This window comes from Schistocerca americana, chromosome 4, assembly GCF_021461395.2.
Source record: "Schistocerca americana isolate TAMUIC-IGC-003095 chromosome 4, iqSchAmer2.1, whole genome shotgun sequence".
Taxonomy (NCBI): Eukaryota; Metazoa; Arthropoda; class Insecta; order Orthoptera; family Acrididae; genus Schistocerca; species Schistocerca americana.
Window position 1 is genome coordinate 73,924,741 of NC_060122.1, and position 22,312 is coordinate 73,947,052.

At 37.2% G+C, this 22,312-nt stretch overlaps 1 protein-coding gene across 1 annotated transcript in view; it reads left to right on the forward strand.

Moving 5' to 3' along the window:
- The window catches only part of LOC124613268 (atrial natriuretic peptide receptor 1-like), a 412,251-nt gene continuing 389,939 nt past the window's right edge, over positions 1 to 22,312 (forward strand). The window contains exon 1 of the mRNA XM_047141960.1: positions 1 to 123. Within this exon, the coding sequence (XP_046997916.1) occupies positions 1 to 123 (123 nt within the window). The remainder of the gene's footprint in view (positions 124 to 22,312) is intronic.

Genomic DNA, 22,312 nt, shown 5'->3' on the forward strand with positions numbered 1-22,312 from the left:
ATGCGACCTGGCAGTAATCCTCTTATAATATTTGTTTTTCAGGGTACAAGAGTTGCAATTAAAAAAGTCACAATCAAGAAGAAGCTGGACATAAGTAAGAAATTACTATGGGAGATAAAACAGGTGAGAAAAAAATTACATTTTTTGTGAAGGTAATATTACTTTAAGTATGAATATATTTCCAAGTGATTAAAAATTATCTAGGTCAATGTTATTTTTCAACATAAGATCAAAACTGTTGAAAGTATTGATGACAACACTACTCTGAGCATGTCTACATCAACATCTATATTCTGTAAGCCACCCTACAGTGTATGGGAGAGGGTACTTTGTGTACCACTGTCACTTCCCTACTTTCCTGTTCCAGTTGCAAATGGTCTGCAGGGAGAACAAAAGCTGGTAAGCCTCTGTGTAGGCATAAATATCTCTAATTTTATCTTCACAGCCTTTTTGTAAGATATACCTAGGAATAAACAATATACTACATTTGTTGTTTCTTCTACACTCCTGGAACTTTGGTAATAAACCGCACCATGAAGCAGAATGCCTCTCTTGCAGCAGAATTGGAGTTAGTTGATCATTTCTTGCTAAATGAACCTGTAATGAAATGCATTGCTGTCCCATGGATCTTCTCTATTTCCTCAATCAGTCCAGTCCATACTGACAAGCACTATTCAAGTATTGGTCAAATGAGGATTTTGTAAGCTTCCACCTTTGTCGACAGACTACATTTTCTGAGGATTTTTCAGTTAATCCCAGTCTGGCATCTGCTTTTCCTGCAGTTAATTTTATGTGATTGTTCCCCTTTAAATCACTTCATACGCGTACTCATAGGTATATTATGGAAGTAACTGCTTCAAATTACTCTTCTGCGATTGTTTAATCATACAATAAGTGGTCTCTCTTGCTGTGTATGCAAAATAGATTACATTTGTTTAGACTGAAGGTCAGTTGCCACCCCCTGCACCAAGTGTCTATCCTGCTGGTTTTCCTGCATTTCATTACAATTTTCCAGTGTTGCAACTTCTCTTTGTACTACAGCATCATCCATGGGAAGCTCATGGAACTTCCAGTGTTGTCTATTATGTCATTTATATGTATTGTGAAAAGTAATCAACCTATAACAGTCACACGCAGTACACTTGGAATTCACTTTTATGTCTGAAGACTCTTCTCCATTGGGAATGGCATACTGTGTTCTATTTGCTAGAAACTCTTCAATCCAATCACACATTGGTCTGATATTCTGTATGCTTGTATTTTGTTCATTATGTGGCAGTGTGGAATGTATTGAATGACCTACAGAACGCAAGAAACATGCTGTCTATCAGAGTGCCAGTATCTACTGCATTTTGGGTCTCATGGATGAACAGAATGAGCTGATTTTCATGCTATCTTCAGTTTTGGAATTCATGTTGATTCCTACAGAGGTGGTTTTCCACCCCCAGACATGTCATGAGATGTGAGCTAAAACATGTTCCAAAATTCTACAACTGACTGATGTCTAAGATATAAGCCTATAGTTTTTTGAAAATGAGAATGACCTGTGCTTGTTTCTAACATCAGGAATACTTTACTCCACAGCAGTACATTGCTGCTAGAAGAGGGCAATGTTTTTTTCCCCTCATACTCTATGTGTTACAGTTCTGGTGTACTGTCAGGTCCATTTGCTGTCTCTCTGTTGCATTATTTCAGTTATGATGCTATCCCATGGTGACTTATTTTTGATATAATTAATTTCGTCATTCATAGGATGATTTAAAGGAGGTACTGCAGAGCATATCTTCCTCTGTGAAATGGTTTTAGAGGAACACGTTTAGTATTTTGGTCTTTTCTGTGTCATCCTCCATTTCAAAGCCATTAGTCACTGGACAAACATGGTTTCCATTGATTTACTGATTTAACCTGTGACCAGAACTTCTTTGTATTTTCTTTCACATTGGTATACAGAATTATTACTTTTGAATTTGCTGAAAGCTTAGTGCATGGCTCTTTTATGCTAATTTTGGCTTTGTTTGGTTTTTGTTTGTCTGTGAGGCTTTCATTACGTTTAAATTTCCAGTGAAGCTCAATGCTTTTGCAACAAGGGCTGTCAAACCGCATCGGGTATTTCCCACCCACGCCTCCTCCCCATCTGTCCCCCACAACTTTGTTCAGAACATACATGTCTAAAGCATATTATTGTGTATTTCTCTTGAACTTTGACCATTGATACAAAATGTTGTTAGCCTTGGAGATGAAATTTTCATGCCGATCATTCAGCTAATCTTAAATCTGTTTCTTGCTGATCTTACTAAGCAGGAAAAGCCACTTAACATAACACTGGATTTCCGAATGACAAGAAATCCCCCCCCCCCCCCCCCCCATATCCTGCCCCCCTTGCCCTCCTCTGTGCTTGTCCAGACCTCTCCAACACAATTGTCACAGTCCCAACAGGTGAGGTGCCTCATGCTGGCTCAGATTTCCTTTCAGCTTTAAGAAATACCTCAAACCAGGTTATAAAATGTAAGGGGACAGCTCTGCAGTCAGTATTGACGTTTGTCTTTCTCCCGGAGATTCACAACCTTGCCACCATTCACCAACCACCACCAGTGCACAAGAATACCACTAAACTAAATGATTTACAATCTGTGTACAAATGATGAGCTGTCGCTGAACTCCACTCCACTCTGCTCTGAGACTGGAGAAGGAAAGCTGTGAGGAAAGGAAACACAAAAGAAGTTAAACACAAATACATGTATATAACTATGGAAGATACAAAAATAGTAGCTAGCAAGTACGTCCGCCATACACACACAGATCCTGTTTTTTCTTGGTGCTCCAAAACATTCCAACTGTATTGTGTGTGTGTGTGTGTGTGTGTGTGTGTGTGTGTGTGTGTGTGTGTGTGAGAGAGAGAGAGAGAGAGAGAGAGAGAGAGAGAGAGAGATCAGAGCTGTCCCTATTATATAATGATTACACTCTACATCGTCCCACCATCCCTGGAACCTCACAAGATTTCATTTACAGCAATGCTCTCTGATTGAGAGTACCTACCACTGGATGACATGTTATGATTTCTTCCCATTTCATTCATATGTGGAGAGTGTGATGAATGACTGCTTAAATGGTTCTGTGCACTCAGTAATCGATCTAATCTCTCATGGTGCTCCTTATGGGAATGATATGTAGGGGGCTGCACAGGGTTCTGAGACTCCTCAGATAATACTGGTTCCTTAAACTTTGTAAGGAGGCTTTCATGAGATAATTTGAAATTAATTTGCTGAAGATTAATTCCTTGACATCAATTTATTGTGTAGTAGATCTGTACCTAATAAATCTGATGTCAAGGATTTTGCATTCCACAAATTAATTTCAAGTTATTTTGTGCAGCTATGGATCATTAACAGTGTCTGTTTTTTCAGAAATGCTTGTACGTTTCATGAGATAATTGTTATCTATCTTCAGTTGTCTGCCAGTGTAGATGTTTTGGAATTTATATGATACTATTCCACACATAAAACGAATATACAACCATTAATGCTTCCCTTCATTGTATTCATTCAGTATTAGCTGTTATTACTTTTTGGTGTTGGTCCCTCAATCTTTCAAAATATTACAGGATGTGTCACACAATTTTGTGGTATTTTTGTGGAGGTGAAGCAGCCTATATGATATAGACTAGTGTGGAGAGCTGAATCAAACCAGTATTTCGACCAAAGACCACATTATGTTGGAGCTCTAATTTTACTAACAGTAAGGAACAGTGGAGCCTTTTCTTTATGTATATTTGGCAAACCGTAAAGTCTTAATGGGGCAAGTGATTCTACTCCTAAGTTTGCCAGGAAAGCAGTTGGATATAGGATGAGCACATGTTTTCCGTTGTTTCATGTCTTTAGTTTCCTTCAAGAATGACAGTGTAATCAGTTCTGCTATAAATTCATATTTTTACCAGAAGAAGATATTGGTGTTGCCCTTGTCAGTACATAAAATTATTACACCAGAGCCCTTGCTTAAGGATCAAAGTGATTTTCTTTCCTCAGGTGTCCTATGTGGGCATCATAGTTAAGATTTGTGAATCTTTTGCCTCAATTTTTTCCTCTGCAGTCTTAACTGTGAAGTTCCAAAACACCATACTCTACGACACTTAACAAAATTCTTGGTGGGTAGTTTCTCAGAAGTGGACACAAGATTTAGTCCCTTCACTAACAGTTCAGCCACCCTCAGTGGTTTATCTATCATATTAAATGCAAATCACCTGCATGATTCAACTTCTTGCAGTACCGATGGTCATTTTGCAAGATGATGAAACACTGAATTTTTATGGCCATATCCTATTACTACATCTAGTCTGAAAGCAACCAAGTAGCATCATCCACCCAGTCCCAGGATTCAGTTGACAGTTTAACCATTCAGTCACTTCTAAATCAGACAATAGTCATAATAATAATAATAATAGACAGGAGTATTCAGCAATGATATAAATATGGCTTTTGGAACAGACAAATGTAAGAAAAATAGCATAGTCAAGGGAAAACACACTAAACAATAAGATTACATATTGGATAACCACAGCGGCTCCATAGAAGCGATGGAAAAAACAGATGCCTATGAATATCTAGGATACGGACAAAAAAAAAGGAATAGATAATACAAATATTAAAGAAGAACTAAAAGAAAAATATAGACAAAGACTAACAAAAATACTGAAAACAAAATTGACAGCAAGAAAAAAGACAAAAGCTATAAATACTTATGCTATACCAATATTGACCTACTCATTTGGAGTAGTGAAATGAAGTAACACAGACCTAGAAGCACTGAATACACTTACATGATCACAGTGCCACAAATATAGAATACATTCAGCAACAGAAAGATTCACATTAAGCAGAAAGGAAGAAGGACGGAGATTTATCGACATAAGAAACCTACATTATGGACAGGCAGACAATTTAAGAAAATTCTTTATAGAACGAGCAGAAACTAGCAAAATATACAAAGCAATCACTCATATAAATACATCGGCTACACCATTGTAATTTCATAACCACTTCTACAACCCTTTAGATCACATAACATCAACAGATATGAAGAAAGTAAATTGGAAAAAGAAAACACTACATGGCAAGCACCCGTATCATTTAACACAGCCACACATCAATCAAGACGCATCCAACACATGGCTAAGAAAAGGCAATATTTACAGTGAGATGGAAGGATTCATGATTGCAATACAGGGTCAAACAATAAACACCAGATGTTACAGCAAGCATATTATTAAAGATCCCAATACCACAACAGATAAATGCAGACTTTGCAAACAACAAATAGAAACAGTAGATAACATCACAAGTGGATGTACAATACTAGCAAACACAGAGTACCCCAGAAGACATGACAATGTAGCAAAAATAATACATCAACAACTTGCCATACAACATAAACTAATAAAACAACACATTCCCACATACACACTTGCACCACAAAATGTACTGGAGAATGATGAATACAAATTATACTGGAACAGAACCATTATAACTGATAAAACGACACCACATAACAAACCTGACATCATACTCACCAATAAAAAGAAGAAATTAACACAACTAATCGAAATATCCATACCCAATACAACAAATATACAGAAGAAAACAGGAGAAAAAATTGAAAAATACATCCAACTGGCTGAGGAAGTCAAGGACATGTGGCGTCAGGATAAAGTTGACATTATACCAATTATACTATCAACTACAGGAGTCATACCACACAATATCCACCAGTACATCAACGCAATACAGCTACATCCAAACGTATATATACAACTACAGAAATCTGTAATTATTGATACAAGTTCAATTACCTGAAAGTTCCTAAATGCAATGTAACATATACCGTACAGTTAAAAGGAAGTCACGCTTGATCAAGGTTCGCGTCACTTTCCATTTTTAACCAGACCTAAAGTCTGAGAAAGGAAAGAAGATAATAATAATAATAATAATAGTAGTAGTAGTAGTAGTAGTAGTAGTAGTAACAATAATAATAGTAATACTAATGAAGCCTCGGACAAGCGCTATCATGATCGGGGACGACGCTTGAACTCTATGCCCGTCCACAATGGTAACGACATTGCTAGCCACATGAAAAATGATTTAAATCCAAATAGATGTGTTTTGCAGGATATGCTTCCTGCAACCACTCTAGAAGGAAATCAAAGACAGAGGATGAGGTGGCCAGATGAAGTTAACCAACACCTCATGTCCTGTTATTACCAAGCAACAAACTTAGGAACCAACACAACTGGATACAGATCGCAAATATACATAACATTTATTACCAGATACCCAGAATTAAAATTTTTAACAGAACAACGACTAGCTGATCAGATCCGTGTAGTAATAAAAAATAATAGGACCCCAGTCAGAATTAGAAAACATCAAACAACAAGTACAACAAATACTGGAACAAAATAATGTGCAATCAGAAGAAGGAGGAGAAGAAAATACAGTAATAGACTCAAACATCCCAGAGCAAACAAACAAAGGACGACACGCATCAATTAAGCAATCAGAGGAAATTGAAATCTTAAGATGGCCACCAGAACAAGCACAAATAGAACAGGAAGTGACACACATGTTAGATATAGAAGAAAAATTTCAGCTGACATATATATAATACAAAGACACAAATACGGACATTAGACCATTCTTGCATAGACCACCAAATAACTCACAAGTCGAAACAACAATAACAACTATCTATACAATCATACACAACAAAATAAATGAAAATACAACTATGGAAGAGTTAAAACTACTGGTTTATATAGGAGCACTCACTACACTAAATATACACACTAGGCAGAGATCAGAACCAACCAACACACAGAAGAAACCCACAAAACCAGCATGGCAACACAGGCTACAGATCGGAATAGAAAAACTGAGAAAAGACATCGGACAGCTAACACAATTTATAAGAAATTAAATATCAGACAAAAAACAAAAAAGGTTGGGTAAAATCTCACAACAAGAAGCAATAGAGCAATTAGATGAAAAGAAGCAGAAATTACAAGCATTGGCCAAACGACTTAGAAGATACAAAAAAAAAAAAAAAAGTGAAAATAGAAGGAAACAAATCCAAACATTCAACACAAACGAAAAATTTTACCAGACAATAGATAACACTCACATTAAAATAGACAATCCCCAAACATAACAGACATGGAACACTTCTGGAGCAACATATGGTCAAACCCGGTACAACATAACAGACATGCATGGTGGATACAAGCAGAAACAGACACATACAAGATGATACAACAAAGTCTGAAGTGATAATTTTGCAACATGAAGTCACCCGAGCAATTAATTCTACGCACAATTGGAAAGCCTCTGGAAAAGATAAAATAGCAAATATCTGGCTAAAGAAGTTCATCTCAACACATTCACATCTAACTAAATTATTTAACATATAAAAGTGCTGGTAGGTCGATAGACACACAAACAAACACAAACATACACACAAAATTCAAGCTTTCGCAACAAAAGGTTGCTTCATCAGGAAAGAGGGAAGGAGAGGGAAAGATGAAAGGCTGTGGGTTTTAAGGGAGAGGGTAAGGAGTCATTCCAATCCCGGGAGCGGAAAGACTTACCTTAGGGGGAAAAAAGGACAGGTATACACTCGCACACACACACATAACCATCCGCACATACACAGACACAAGCAGACATATTTTTCCCACGTGGAATGTATCCCTCTATAAAATTATTTAACAGTTACATTGCAGACCCATACACAGTCCCTGATACACTTACACAAGGAATAACTTATCTGAAACCTAAAGATCAAGCAGACACAGCGAACCCAGCAAAATATCACGCCATAACATGCCTACCAACAATATACAAAATATGAACTTCAGTCATTACACAGAAATTAATGACACATACAACACAGAACAAAATTATAAATGAAGAACAAAAAGGCTGCTGCAAAGGAGCACGAGGATGTAAAGAGCAACTGATAACAGGTGCAGAGATGACATATCAAGCTAAAATTAAACAAAGGTCCCTACACTACGCATGCATTGATTACCAAAAAGCTTTTGATAGTGTACCCCACTCATGGTTACTACAAATAGTGGAAATATACAAATTAGATCTTAAATTGATACAGTTCCTAAACATAGTAATGAAAAATTGGAAAACCACACTTAATATCCAAACAAATTCAAATAATATCACATCACAGCCAATACAGATTAAGTGTGGAATATACCAAGGAGACTCATTAAGTCCTTTCTGTTTCTGCCTTGCTCTGAACCCACTATCCAACATGCTAAACAATACAAATTATGGATATAATATTATTGGAACATACCAACACAAAATCACACATTTGCTACACATGGATGATCTAAAACTACTGGTAGCAACAAATCAACAACTCAGCCAATTACTAAAGATAACAGAAGTATTAAGCAATTATATAAATATGGCTTTTGGAACAGACAAATATAAGAAAAATAGCATAGTCAAGGGAAAACACTCTAAACAAGAAGATTACATATTGGATAACCACTGCAACTGCATAGAAGTGATGGAAAACACAGATGCCTATAAATATCTAGGATACAGACAAAAAATAGGAATAGATAATACAAATATTAAAGAAGAATTAAAAGAAAAAAATATAGACAAAGACTAACAAAAATACTGAAAACAGAATTGACAGCAAGAAACAAGACAAAGCTATAAATACTTATGCTATGCCAATATTGACCTACTCATTTGGAGTAGTAAAATGGAGTAACACAGACCTAGAAGCACTGAATACACTTACACGATCACAATGCCACAAATATAGAATACATTCAGCAACAGAAAGATTCACATTAAGCAGAAAGGAAGAAGGAAGGGGATTTATCGACATAAGAAACCTACATTATGGACAGGCAGACAATTTAAGAAAATTCTTTATAGAACGAGCAGAAACTAGCAAAATACACAAAGCAATCACTCATATAAATACATCGGCTACACCATTGCAATTTCATAACCACTTCTACAACCCTTTAGATCACATAACATCAACAGATACGAAGAAAGTAAATTGGAAAAAGAAAACACTACATGGCAAGCACCCGTATCATTTAACACAGCCACACATCAATCAAGACACATCCAACATATGGTTAAGAAAAGGCAATATATACAGTGAGATGGGAGGATTCATGATTGCAATACAGGATCAAACAATAAACACCAGATATTACAGCAAGCAAATTATTAAAGATCCCAATACCATAACAGATAAATGCAGACTTTGCAAACAACAAATAGAAACAGTAGATAACATCACAAGCAGATGTACAATACTAGCATATACAGACTACACCAGAAGACTGAAAATGTAGCAAAAATAATACATCAACAACTTGCCATACAACATAAACTAAAACAAGAACACATTCCCACAAACAAGTATGCACCACAAAATGGACTGGAGAATGATGAATACAGATTATACTGGAACAGAACCATTATAACAGATAAAACAACACCACATAACAAACCTGACATCATACTCACCAATAAAAAGAAGAAATTAACACAACTAATCGAAATATCCATACCCAATACAACAAATATATGGAAGATAACAGGAGAAAAAAATTGAAAAATACATCCAACTGGCTGAGGAAGTCAGACATGTGGCATCAGGATAAAGTTGACATTATACCAATTATACTATCAACTACAGGAGTCATACCACACAATATCCACCAGTACATCGACGCAATACAGCTACACCCAAACATATATATACAACTACAGAAATCTGTAGATTAGATTAATACTTGCTCCATAGATCATGAATACGACACTTCGTAATGATGTGGAATGTGTCAGGTTAATAAAAGATTTCTGTACAAGTTATTGCATTACACAAAATATTGCATGACACTAATGTTTAAGCTTTTTTTTTTTTTTTTTTTTATCTAAAAATTCAGCCAATGTGTAGAAGGAGTAGTTGTCATCTAGAAATTCTTTTAATTTATTTATAAATGTTAGTTGGCTATCTGTCAGGCTTTTGATGCTGTTTGGTAGGTGACCAAAGACTTTTGTGGCAACATAATTTACCCCTTTCTGTGCCAAAGTCAGATTTAACCCTGCATAGTGAAGATCATCCTTTCTCCTGGTGTTATAGCTATGCACACTGCTATTACTTTTGAAGTGGGTTGGATTATTAACAACAATTATTGATACATGTTCAGTTACCCGAAAGTTCCTAAATGCAATGTAACATATACCGTACAGTTAACAGGAAGTCACGCTTGATCAAGGTCCGCATCACTTCCCATTTTTAACCAGACATAACGTCTGAGAAAGGTAAGAAATAATAATAGTAATAATAATAATAATAATAATAATAATAATAATAATAATATGCACAGTGTCAAGAGGTCATGGAGTAATTCCAGTATAAAGAGCAGTCAGTTTAGGAACTCAAAGACTATCTGACAGTAACACAGAAAAAATTGTAGCAGCTGCGGGCTGCAGTTGGGAGCAAAAAGTTGGGAATTGGGTACACGGCTGAACTGCAGTCAAACCTACCAGAACAGGCAAGAGAGTTAAGAGATGCTGCAAGCTTGCTAGCTTTCGTCTATATGTCTGCTACAGCTACACAGCTCTGAAGAGTGTAGACAAAGTGAGCAGGCAAGACAGGGGAAAATGTGCAAGTTAAGGTTAGTAGTATTCATAGGGTCAGAAAGACTGAGAAGGTCCTTCAGCTAAGGTGTGGTTATGGGAGGGGAATGTCTGGATTAGTACAGAATGTTTTAGCCAAGTGCAAAGCTCAGCAATATCACCTGGGATTTAAGCTCTGTAGGGAAAGATCTGGGTGAAGTATATTATCATGCACAATGCACAGGTTATGGTTATTGTTATGGTTATTGGTGGGGGGTGGGGGGACAGTTTGGACCATAACCTAAACTGGGTGATTGAGGTGACATCAAGCACATAGCAGAGAATGCCTTTAACACAAATATGATGATTGTGACTTTCTTTAAGCAATATGACAAGCCATGGCTGAAGCATTCTGTTGAACATGTAAATGTGGAGCTTTATAAGTTTCTTAACAGATTGGGGTAATCACACGTGAATGGTATTGTTGTGTTGCCCCTCAGACAGATTCACCATTCATGGCTTGGTTTACATCAGAACATGTTGATAAGAAGTTACTTGCATGACTAATTTCCAGACGCATTCAGTGTAGCCAGAAACCTGTCTATCCAATCCCTGGGATTCTGAATACTTTCTTATTTTATTGTGATGATCATTTCTCCCTACATAGGTGGGTCAACAAAATATTTTCGCATTCGGAAGAGAAAGTTGGTGATTGCAATTTTGTAAGTAGTTCTTGCCGCAAAGAAAACTGCCTTTGTTACAGTGACTGCCACCCCAACTCACGTTGTCATATCAGTGGCACTCTCACCCCTATTGCATGATAACACGAAACGGGCTGCCCTTCTTTGCACTTTTTCGATGTCCTCAGTCAATCCTACCTGGTAAGGATCCCACATCGCGCAGCAATATTCCAGCAGAGGACGGACAAGTGTAACATAGACTGTCTCTTTAGTGGGTTTGTTGCATCTTCTAAGTGTTCTGCCAACAAAGCAAAGTCTTTGTTTCACCTTCCCCACAATATTATATATGTGGTTTTCCAATTTAAGTTGCTCGTAATTGTAATTCCTAGGTATTTAGTCAAACTGACAGCCCTTAGATTTGTGCGATTTGTCGTATACCCAAAATTTATTGGATTTATTTTAGTACCCATGTGGATGACCTCACATTTTTCTCTGTTTAGTGCCAATTGGCACTTTTCGCAACATACAGAAATTCTCTCTAGATCATTTTGTAATTGGAATTGATCATCTGATTTTACTAGACAGTAAATTACAGCATAATCAGCAAACAATCTAAGGGGGCTGCTCAGATTATCACCTAGATCATTCATGGAAATCATTAACAGCAGAGGGCCTATGACACTACCTTGCGGAATGCCAGATATACTTCTGTCCTACTCGATGATTTACCGTCTATCACTACGAACTGTGACCTCTCTGAGAGGAAATCACGAATCCAGTCACACAACTGAGACAATACTCCATATGTTCTCATCTTGATTAATAGTCACTTGTGAGGAACGGTATCAAAAGCCTTCTGGAAATCTAGGAATATGGAATTGATCTGAGATCCCTTGTCGACAGCACTCATTACTTCATGGAAATAAAGAGCTAGCTGTGTTGCACAAGAATGGTATTTTCTGAATCCATGTTGGTTATGTATCAGTAAGCCATTTTCTTCAAGGTGATTCACAATGTTTGAGTACTGTATATGCTCCAAAATCCTACTGCAAATTGAAGTCAGTGATACGGGCCTGTAATTCAGTGGGTTACTTCTATTTCCTTTCTTGAATATTGGTGTGACCTGTGCTACTTTCCAGTCTGTAGGAACAGGCCTTTCGTCAAGTGAGGGGTTGTATATGATTACTAAGAAAGGCGCTATTGTGTCTGCATTCTCTGAAAGGAACCTGACTGGTATACCATCTGGACTGGAAGACTTGTCTTTCTTAAGTGATTTGAGTTGTTTCGCAACACCTAAGGTACCTACTTTTATGCCACTCATGCTAACAGCTGTTCTGGTTTCGAATTCTGGAATATTTACTTCATCTTCTTTCGTGAAGGAATTACGGGAAACTAGGCCTCTTTTAGGGTAAATGTTTCTGAAAGAAAGAGCTGCCAAATAACGATACACACAGTTCCTGCAGTAAATGAAGAAACAAAAAAAGGCAGTTTGGACAGCTTTGGTAAGCAATTATAATGCATTTGGACTTTCCCATCAAAACATAAGAATATTGCTCAGTAAGAAAAATAAGCTTCTCATATCAATACAGGTCACTGAAAAACATAAGTGTATTTCTACAAATGTAACGATATTATGAGAAGGGTAGTTGCTACTCACCATATAGCAGAGATACTGAGTCACAGGTAGGCACAACAAAAAGACTGTCACAAAATGAGCTTCTGGCCAACAAGGCCTTTGTTGAAAATAGACAAAACACACACACACACACTCACACACACACGCACACACACGCAAATGGTACTCACACACACATGACCACAGTCTCTGGCAGCTGAAGTCAGACTACAAGCAGCAGTAATCATGGGAGAGGCTACTGGATGGAGGTAAGGAGGAGGCTAGGTTGGGGAGGGAGAGGGATAACAGGGTAGAAGTGGGGATGGTAAAGTGCTACAAGTGGGAGCGTGTAGGGATAAGGTGGGGAGACTGTAGGGCAGCTAGTTGCAGCTTGGAGGTTAGATGTTGAGCAGGGGAGAAAGAGGGGATAACAGAAAGAGAGAGAAACACAAAGGCTGTTTGCATTGGTGCAATAGTGCACTATGCGCTGTTGGAATGGGAACAGGGAAGGGGCTAGATATATAAGGACAATGACTAATAAAGGTGGAGGCCAGGAGGGTTATGAGAATGTAGGATATATTGGAGGGAGAGTTCCCACCTGTGCAATCAGAAAAGCTGGTATTTCACATAATTCTTCTTGGGCATATTTTACTACCTTCCAATGGTTCTGTTTCACTTTCATTTTTTTTATATCCAATGTCTTCGGCCAAGTCGCCTGGAATGTCAGAAAAGATGTCCACGCATTCATCATAAATAATTGTATCGTCTCTTTTGTCTGCCATGATACAACAGCACAAGTACTTATAAAAACAAAAAACTTGTTGACGTGTGTAACTTATTGTTACCTAAACAAAACACCAACAGAATGTCGCCGGCCACTGCGTGATACTATGCTCACAACACCACTGTGATGTCGCCAGCCACGGAGCGATACTATGCACGTGACATCATTGTGGTGTCGCCAGCTGTTGACCACTGTTTCGTGCACGACACCACCGTGGTACCACCAGATGACAAAGTGTTAATATCAAATAACTGTTTGTGTAATGTGAGGATAGGGGGAGTGGCTATATACACAAAATTTGAATGAAGTCCCAGACCACAGACCTCAGTGAATACAGCATTGAACAACTGTTTGAGTGCTGTACTTTAGCAGTAACTTGGAAACATACAAATAGCAATTCTGACAGTCTGTGGACCCTGATCAGGAAATAGTTTAAACTTCATTGGGCATTTAGAGATGGTATTAATAAAGATTACTGGAAATAACTGCTAAGTGATAATGAAGGGAGATTCCAATGTGAATTTCATTTCTGACGGTTCTTATCAATGGTACTTGGAGTAGCTGTTGTCCAACTTTGGTTTAATCCCCACAGTAATGTTCCAATAAAAATAAAAGGACACAGTGCAAAGGCAATTGATAATTTGTTTCTGAGTTCATCTGTCTTTGATGAAATAGATGAGAGACCCATAAGAAATGTTTTATCTGACCATGATGGTCAAATGGCAGCAACAAAACATCCCCATCAGTCAGGCTTAGCTAAGAGAGTAAAAAGGAGATTTCAAAGAATTGTAAATGCTGACTCAGTAACACTGTTCACAGTGAATTTACAGGATGCAAAATGAGAAAGACACACAGCAGATGAGAAATATAATTACACCATAAAAAAGGTTTTTACACCATTATTAATCCAGTTTTCCATAACAGCTGGTCAGGTATATTTAAAATGCAAGCTGAAAAAAGTTGGCTTGCATCTGGAATCAAAGTACTGTACTAGGTAGTGACAATTGTATTTAATGCAAAGAACAAGCTTTAATCGAAGTTTAAAAATGCACTACAAGTAGTATTGCAAAATTCTTCAGTGTGTCACCAAAAAATGAAAACCAGTGTAATATCCATAAAAAAATTCAAAATTTCAAATGCAAGACAAAGACAATTATTTGGAGGATTATTATATATGAAACAAATAGACTTGGCAAGTTATATGTTTAAATCCCAGATGACAATAGCAGTGAGATAGACGATATGAAATTCAATACACTACAGCTACAAATTCAATCAATTCTTTCTAACAATAGGTGAAAAAACAAAGACAAAAATGGTCCATCAAAAGATGCAAACTTACTTAGACAGGCAATGCATTCTAAGCCGCCAGACATCAGTTTCACCAATCCATCTGTTGGAGAGTTCATAAAAATCTCTAGATCCAGTTAGTTGGTGGTCAAGGTGTATTGTCTGAAAGACTGAGGTATGTGGTGGTAATAATAATATATAGTGAAAGTAAACAAATGTACTCTAGCTGCAGACTGATATCCATCCTTTACTTAAAAAAAAAAAAATAGTTTAAGAAAACAGCTCACAACAAAATACTGGATCGTCTTTCTAGTAATACCCCTTAACAACTACTACAAAGGCAATACATGGATCTCACATAATCAGTTCTAGTAGAACTAAACAATAAAATTTACTCTGTTGGAATTTTCTGTGATTTTACCTATGCCTTTGGCTGTGTGGATCATAAAATTTAGCAAGGTAAACTAACATTGTATGGCACTGAAGGGCTTCCTGTCGCAGGATTGGAGCCATACCTTAAAAGTAGAAAACACAGGGTTACAATTTAGCAAATGGTATGACAAGAATAACATTAAATGCAAATATGGTGTGCAACATGGTTGACGACCTTGGCATAAATGATTTACATGGATAATTAGAGTTCTCTTCAAAAACAGTAATGTTTACGTATGACAGAAATCTATACTACTATATAACAACAAACCACCATTTAATGTTATTACAACAAATGTTGAATAGTTCTCGACTAGCTTACTTAAAATTTTTACATGGTATTCTAATAAATGTTAAGACAAGCATGTGTTACATATTTTTCTGATATATTTGTATGAAAACAAACAAACAAACACACACACACACACACACACACACACACACACACACACACACACATTAGTGAACCTGGCAGTGTTTCGCAGTTGGTAATATACAGATTGTTAGTAAAGTACTTGATTGATTAACTTCAAACTTTTATACAATACTCTTAAATGTTTGGATGGTCATTGGATATATATTTATAATATCTATAATACATAAATATATGTAATAGGGATACGTTGTTAGCAAAAATCTCAAAAAGTGCTGGGCCAATTTACTTCAAATTTTCACATGATACTCTACTAATATGTATTTGTTTAAAAACATTTTGCAAGTTTTCTGTTAAGCAGACTGTGATAAATAAAATTCTGTTTTGTATTGTTCTGTTCTGTGAAAATGTGCCAGTTTGTTAACTTTTTCTGTCAGTTTTAACTATGGTAGCAGAGCATTTAAAGCATTAAGCAAATGGTTTCTTTCAAATATATTCTTCCTCTTTATGTATAATTTCAAACAAAAATTGTGTACACAAGAATGTGCTGTTTTGTTTTCTTCCTTGCAGTTGGTTTTAACAGAAAGTAGAAATGTAGTATTTATGACTCATTGTCTCATGATTAGCCTACTACTACAGAATCTGAATCTTCCAAAATGCTGTAAATTTTCCAAAATTCTGTAATCCTACCCATTCACAGATTATAAGTATCTGAAATAGTATCATTGAAGCTACTATCCTCACAGGATCAGGAGCCAGAGAGGTCCCTCTCGTACTCCTCATACCAATGTTACCAACAAATTTGTCCATTTATTTTAAGTGACCTCAACTCCCAATCAAGTTTCCGTTTACAAAAAAATTAACAAGGCTCAATGTCAGAGGGAGGGTAGAAGAGGAGATATATATACTCACTGTTTTTATTTTTGGTTAGAAACAGGACTGAATTTGAGATGAACCCAGTAATTCACAACCACAATACTGGTAGAAGAAATAATTTCCATATAGACTGTGCATTCCTCTGTAGGATTCAGAATGGAATTTTATACTTTTGAACAAAATTCCTTAACATATTACCAGTGGACCCCACGCAGAAAATATTGGCAAATATTTAAAAAGAAAGTGAAAGAATACGTCTGCAATCACTTCTTCTACAGTTTATCTGAATAATTGGCAACAAGATTGTAAATTCTTCAAGACTCTTAATATTTGTGTTAGGTAGATCATTTTTCCACTATGCAGACTGCTGATAGTAGTCTCTATGAAGCTATACAAATGCTTTGTTTGAAGTGTTAGATAAAAAACAGTAGCAGAGTTGTATAAGAGGAGGAGCAGTAGCTGTTTTCAGTGTTACTGTTTTTCTAACATTCTTATACAAAGTAAAAGCCATAATTATAGTTTTATTGCAGAAGTGTTTGTCACAATTTGTTGTTTGTACACTATAAAAAAAGTAGCAAGAAGTGTTTGCTTCTGCTCATTAATATATAATTTGAGTCAGTCCACATCCCTGAATGCTCTTCTTTACGACAGAATTTATGGAACACAGTGTATAAATAAATGAACAGCACCACATGCCAGTGATGGAGATAGAACTGTTAAGTTATGAAATCCTAGTACAATATAAATACAGTAGCATATAGTCTGCTCTAAAATTCAGTCACTAAATCAGTAGCCAGTGGCCTCTGCTGCATATAAAATTATAGTTTTTTAACAATCATTTTCTGATTCATTACTCCAAAATCAATAACTTCATACAGCAGAGTAACTATAAAGAATTTTTCGTATTACAAACTATTTATAAGCAATTATTTTAAAATTTTTTCTGCATTCTTGTTCTTGTTGTGGTCTTCAGTCCAAAGACTGGGTTTGAAGCAGCTTTCCGTGCTATTCTATCCCGTGCAAGCCTCTTCATCTCTGACTAGCTACTGCAGCCTACATCCTTCTGAATCTGCTGACTGTATTCATCTCTTAGTCTCCGTCTATGATTTTAACCTTGATCCCCCCCCCCCCCCCCCCCTGGCCTAAGTTTGTGATACCTTGATGATTCAGAATGTGTCCTACCAACTGTTCCCTTCTTCTAGTCAAATTGTCCTACAAATTTCTTTGCTTTCCATTTCTATTCATTACTTCCTCATTAGTTGCGGGGTCTACCCAACCAACACCACATTTCAAAAGCTTCTCTTCTCTTCTTGGCTAAACCATTTATCGTCCATGCTTCACTTCCATATGTGGCTACACTCCATACACATGCTTTGAGAAAAGACTTCCTGACTCTTGGATCTATATCCAATGTTAACAAATTTCTGTTTTTGATGTTGATCTTATATCTTCCTGTCAAGATACTCTCCCTTCTGTTCAACTATTCTTCCAAGTCCTTTGCTGTCTCTGTCAGAATTACAGTGCCATTGGCCAACCTCAAAGTTTTTATTTCTTCTCCCTGGATTTTGATTCATACTCAAATTTTTCATTTTGTTTTCTTTAGTGCTTGCTCAACATAAAGATTGATTAAAATCAGGGATAAGGCTATAACCCTGCTTCACTCCCTTCTCAACCACTGCTTCCCTTTCATGTCACTTGTCTCTTACAACTGCCATTTGGTTTCAGTACAAAATGTAAATACCCTTTTACTCCCTCCCTGTATTTTACCCCTGCCACCTTCAAAATCTGAAAGAGAGTATTCCAGTCAACATTGGCAAAAGCTTTCTCTAAGTCTACAAATGCAGGAACGTAGGTTTGCCTTTGCTTAACCTATCTTCTATGACAAGTTGTTGGTCAGTATTTCCTCACATGTTCCTACATTTCTCCAGAATCCAAACTGATCTTCCCCGAGAGTTGCTTCTACCAGTTATTCTTCTGTGAACTATGACTTATTAAACTAATAGTTCAGTAATTTTCACACCAGCTTTCTTTGAAATAGGAATTATTATATTCTTCTTGAAGTCTGAGGGTATTTTGCCTGTCTCACACATCTTGCTCACCAGATAGAAGAGTTTCGTCACAGCTGTCTCTCCTAAGGCTATGTGTATTGTAGTTCTAACGGAATATTGTCTACTCCCGGGGCTTAGTTTCAACTTAGGTCTTTCAGCGTTCTGTCAAGTTCTTCACACAATATCATATTTCCCGTCTACATCCTCTTCCATTTCCATAATATTGCCCTCAAGGAAATCTCCCTCGTATAGAACCTCTGTATACTCCTTTCACCTTTCTGATTTCCGTTCTCTGCTTAAGACTGGTTTTCCACAGGGCTTTTGTTATCCATACAGGTGTTTCTCTTTTCTGCAAAGCTCTCTTTAATTTTCCTGTAGGCAGCATCTATCTTACCACTAGTGATATATGCACTACAGCCTTACACTTGAGGCTATCAGCACAGCAGTGGCCTAACCCACATTTTTTGGAAAAAATGAGATATTCACACAGAACATAAGTTTACACCTTACCATTATGTCCTACAATTGCCAGACATGTATTTGGAAACCATGGAAAATGTGGGAGCATCAGATTTTGTTTATACACTGTGCAGTGCCATACAAAATGGGGCACAATAGTGGCCTATATTACATAGGCCACTATTGCGTCATGTTTGCATAGCGAGTAGGCCGGTGGCACAGCGTACCATTCGTCATACAACACGTGACGGCTGGCGAAGGACACAGCTGCAGTTTAGACTCACAGTATTGTGGTTGACACACACTGAACGGTCTCATTGACTCATATGGATAAGGAATATTTCCATTTCAGACCTATTTGAATTGGACACAACTACCGATGCCTGTGATGTGGAATGTGCACCTGGCCAATTCAGCCAGTGTGCAAGTGGTACAGCGGATGAGTTACATATCATGTTAGCAGAGCCCAATCTACCTGGTACATCAAAGGATACCATACCCACTATGTCAACCATGGACATATCAAAGGGTGATTGTAGTACTGGTACTGTAACTGCTTCACAACGAGGAAGAAAATGGGTCTGGAATGCACTCCTGTGAGCACGGAACATTCGAAAAGTAAAGCAATCGAAAGGGGAAGAATACATTAACGTGAAAGGAAATGTAGTGCCAAAGAGATGTCCCACCTCAGAGCATGTGCATGTCAGAAGGAATGCGGTCAACATTTTTCACCTGAACTCCAGCTACATCTATTTGACATGTTCTATACATTAGGTAATTTTACTTGCAGTCGGCATACATTTTTGCTATGGTGAAGGTAGTTACTGTGGCACGCATGTATTTCTGTGGCACTACAGAGTAGCGACAAGTAACAACACACCTATACAATTTCCAGAGTGGAGAGGGACGTGAAGGTGTGTAAAACATTCTTTAAGAACATTTTGCAGATATCAGATGGTAGGTTTACAAGTGTTCTTTTGCGCAAAGTGCAACACCAGACGCCACGCATCGATAAGTGAGGCACATGCCCTGCTAAAAACAAAACATCAATAGCAAAGATGGCTGTGGTACAGAACTTCATAAAATAGTTTCCAGCATATTGTAGCCATTATGCATGAATGAATGAAACAGTGACACCTCAGCATGGAGAATGAAACAGTGAGACCTCAGCATGGGGAAGTTATACCATTTATATAAAGCCGAGCATGATGATCCGGTCTTGTACTACATGTTTGGTCAGATATTTAATAGAAGATTTAATCTGTCCTTTCACCCCCCTGCAAGTGATTCCTGTCATAAATATGACCTCTGTAACATTAAACATGCTGCAGCTGACACCACAGAAGAGAAGGGTAAAGGGGAATGTGAAAGAGAGTTACATCAACGAAAGGCTGAGAGTGCGAGGATGGGAATGCATTGCCATGCAGCAGAAGGGAGACATCAGGACAGTGATACACCCATGATTGCCTTTTATTTGATGAGGAATTTACTGACACTGGTACTTATGACAGGTATCTGTTACTACAAGCAGCAATTGCGGACATACTGCCTTGGAATACATGACCCATATACCAAGAAAGCTACCATGTATGTATGGAGTGAGAGCGAAGCATCCCAAGGTCAGCAAGAAATGGGATCATGTCTCATGCATTACATTAAACACAATGTCCAAACAAAGTGAGTGATTATGTACTTGGATCAATGTGGTGGGCAAAATCAGAATATAAAAATGGCCTTACTGTGTCAATTCATGGTTCTGCATGCAGACTTCACACCAGAAGTAATCCACCTTAAATTCCTAGTCAGTGGGCATTCATACCTACCATGTGACCAGGACTTCGGTATCATCACGAAGAACAGGAAATTTTACCCGAACAATATACACACCCTCTGTGTGGATGAATGTCATTATCACTGCATGAAAACAACAACCCTTCACCGTTATACCAAAGACAAGGAATGATTTCTTGTCCACAGTACCTTTAGAGAGAAAAATACGTAACCATAAAGTGTTGACAAAAAGGGTGCAATGGTTCAATATTCAGTGGCTTCAGTATAAAGCATCTTCTCCCCATATCATGTTTTATAAGTAGTCCTATGGACCAAATGTCCCATTTGCCAACAAAAGGGCATTTGTCCTCTAGCCATTCCTGCTTAGCCATTTTGCACCTTCTGTTGATCTCATTTTTTAGACATTTGTACTCACTTTTCGCCTGCTTCATTTACTGCATTTTTATATTTTCTCCTTTCATTAGTTAAATTCAATATTTCTTGTTTTACCTAAGGATTTATACTACCCCCCCCCCCCTCCCCCAGTTCTAATTCTACTGTGTTCCTGTCTCTGTTCTTGTCAATCATTTCCTATTGCTCCCCCTGAAACTCTCTACAACCTCTGATTCTTTCAGTTTATCCAGGTTCCATCTCCTTGAATTCCTATCTTTTTGCAGTTTCTTCAGTTTTAATCTACAATACATAATCCATAAATTGTGATTAGAGTCCACATCTGCCACTGGAAATGTCTTAAAATTTAAAACCTGGTTCCGAAATCTCTGTCTTAACCACTACATGATCAATCAGAAACCTTCTGGTTCACCAGCTCTCTTCCATGTATACAACTTTCTTTCATGATTCTTGAACCAAGTGTTAGCTATGATTAAGTTTGGCTCTGTGCAACACTCTATAATTTGTAGATTTGGCCCCTTCATATTTTCTTTGGCAATAGGCTCCAATGTTTGTCCACATTTATACAGTGTTTGTTTAAAATGTGTTTTTTGTAGATACATTTGCTCTTTGTTTTTGACAAAATAGGATAATGTGGTGTTTTATAACAATGGATTATGCATTATTGGTACACCGTTTTTGTCAACATATGGTATAAAAATAAGTTTTTACATCCCAAACTGGAATGACAAACTTCACTTATTTGGTAGTTCCTGTTCTTAGATATAATATTATTTTTTTTGCTTCACGCAGTAAACCAGAGAAAGCACAGTCAGATTTATGATGTACAGATGTTGAATACTTCAGTGGTAGGTTGAAATAAACTAATTCACTAATCCCTAACACATGAGTGACATCACAACAC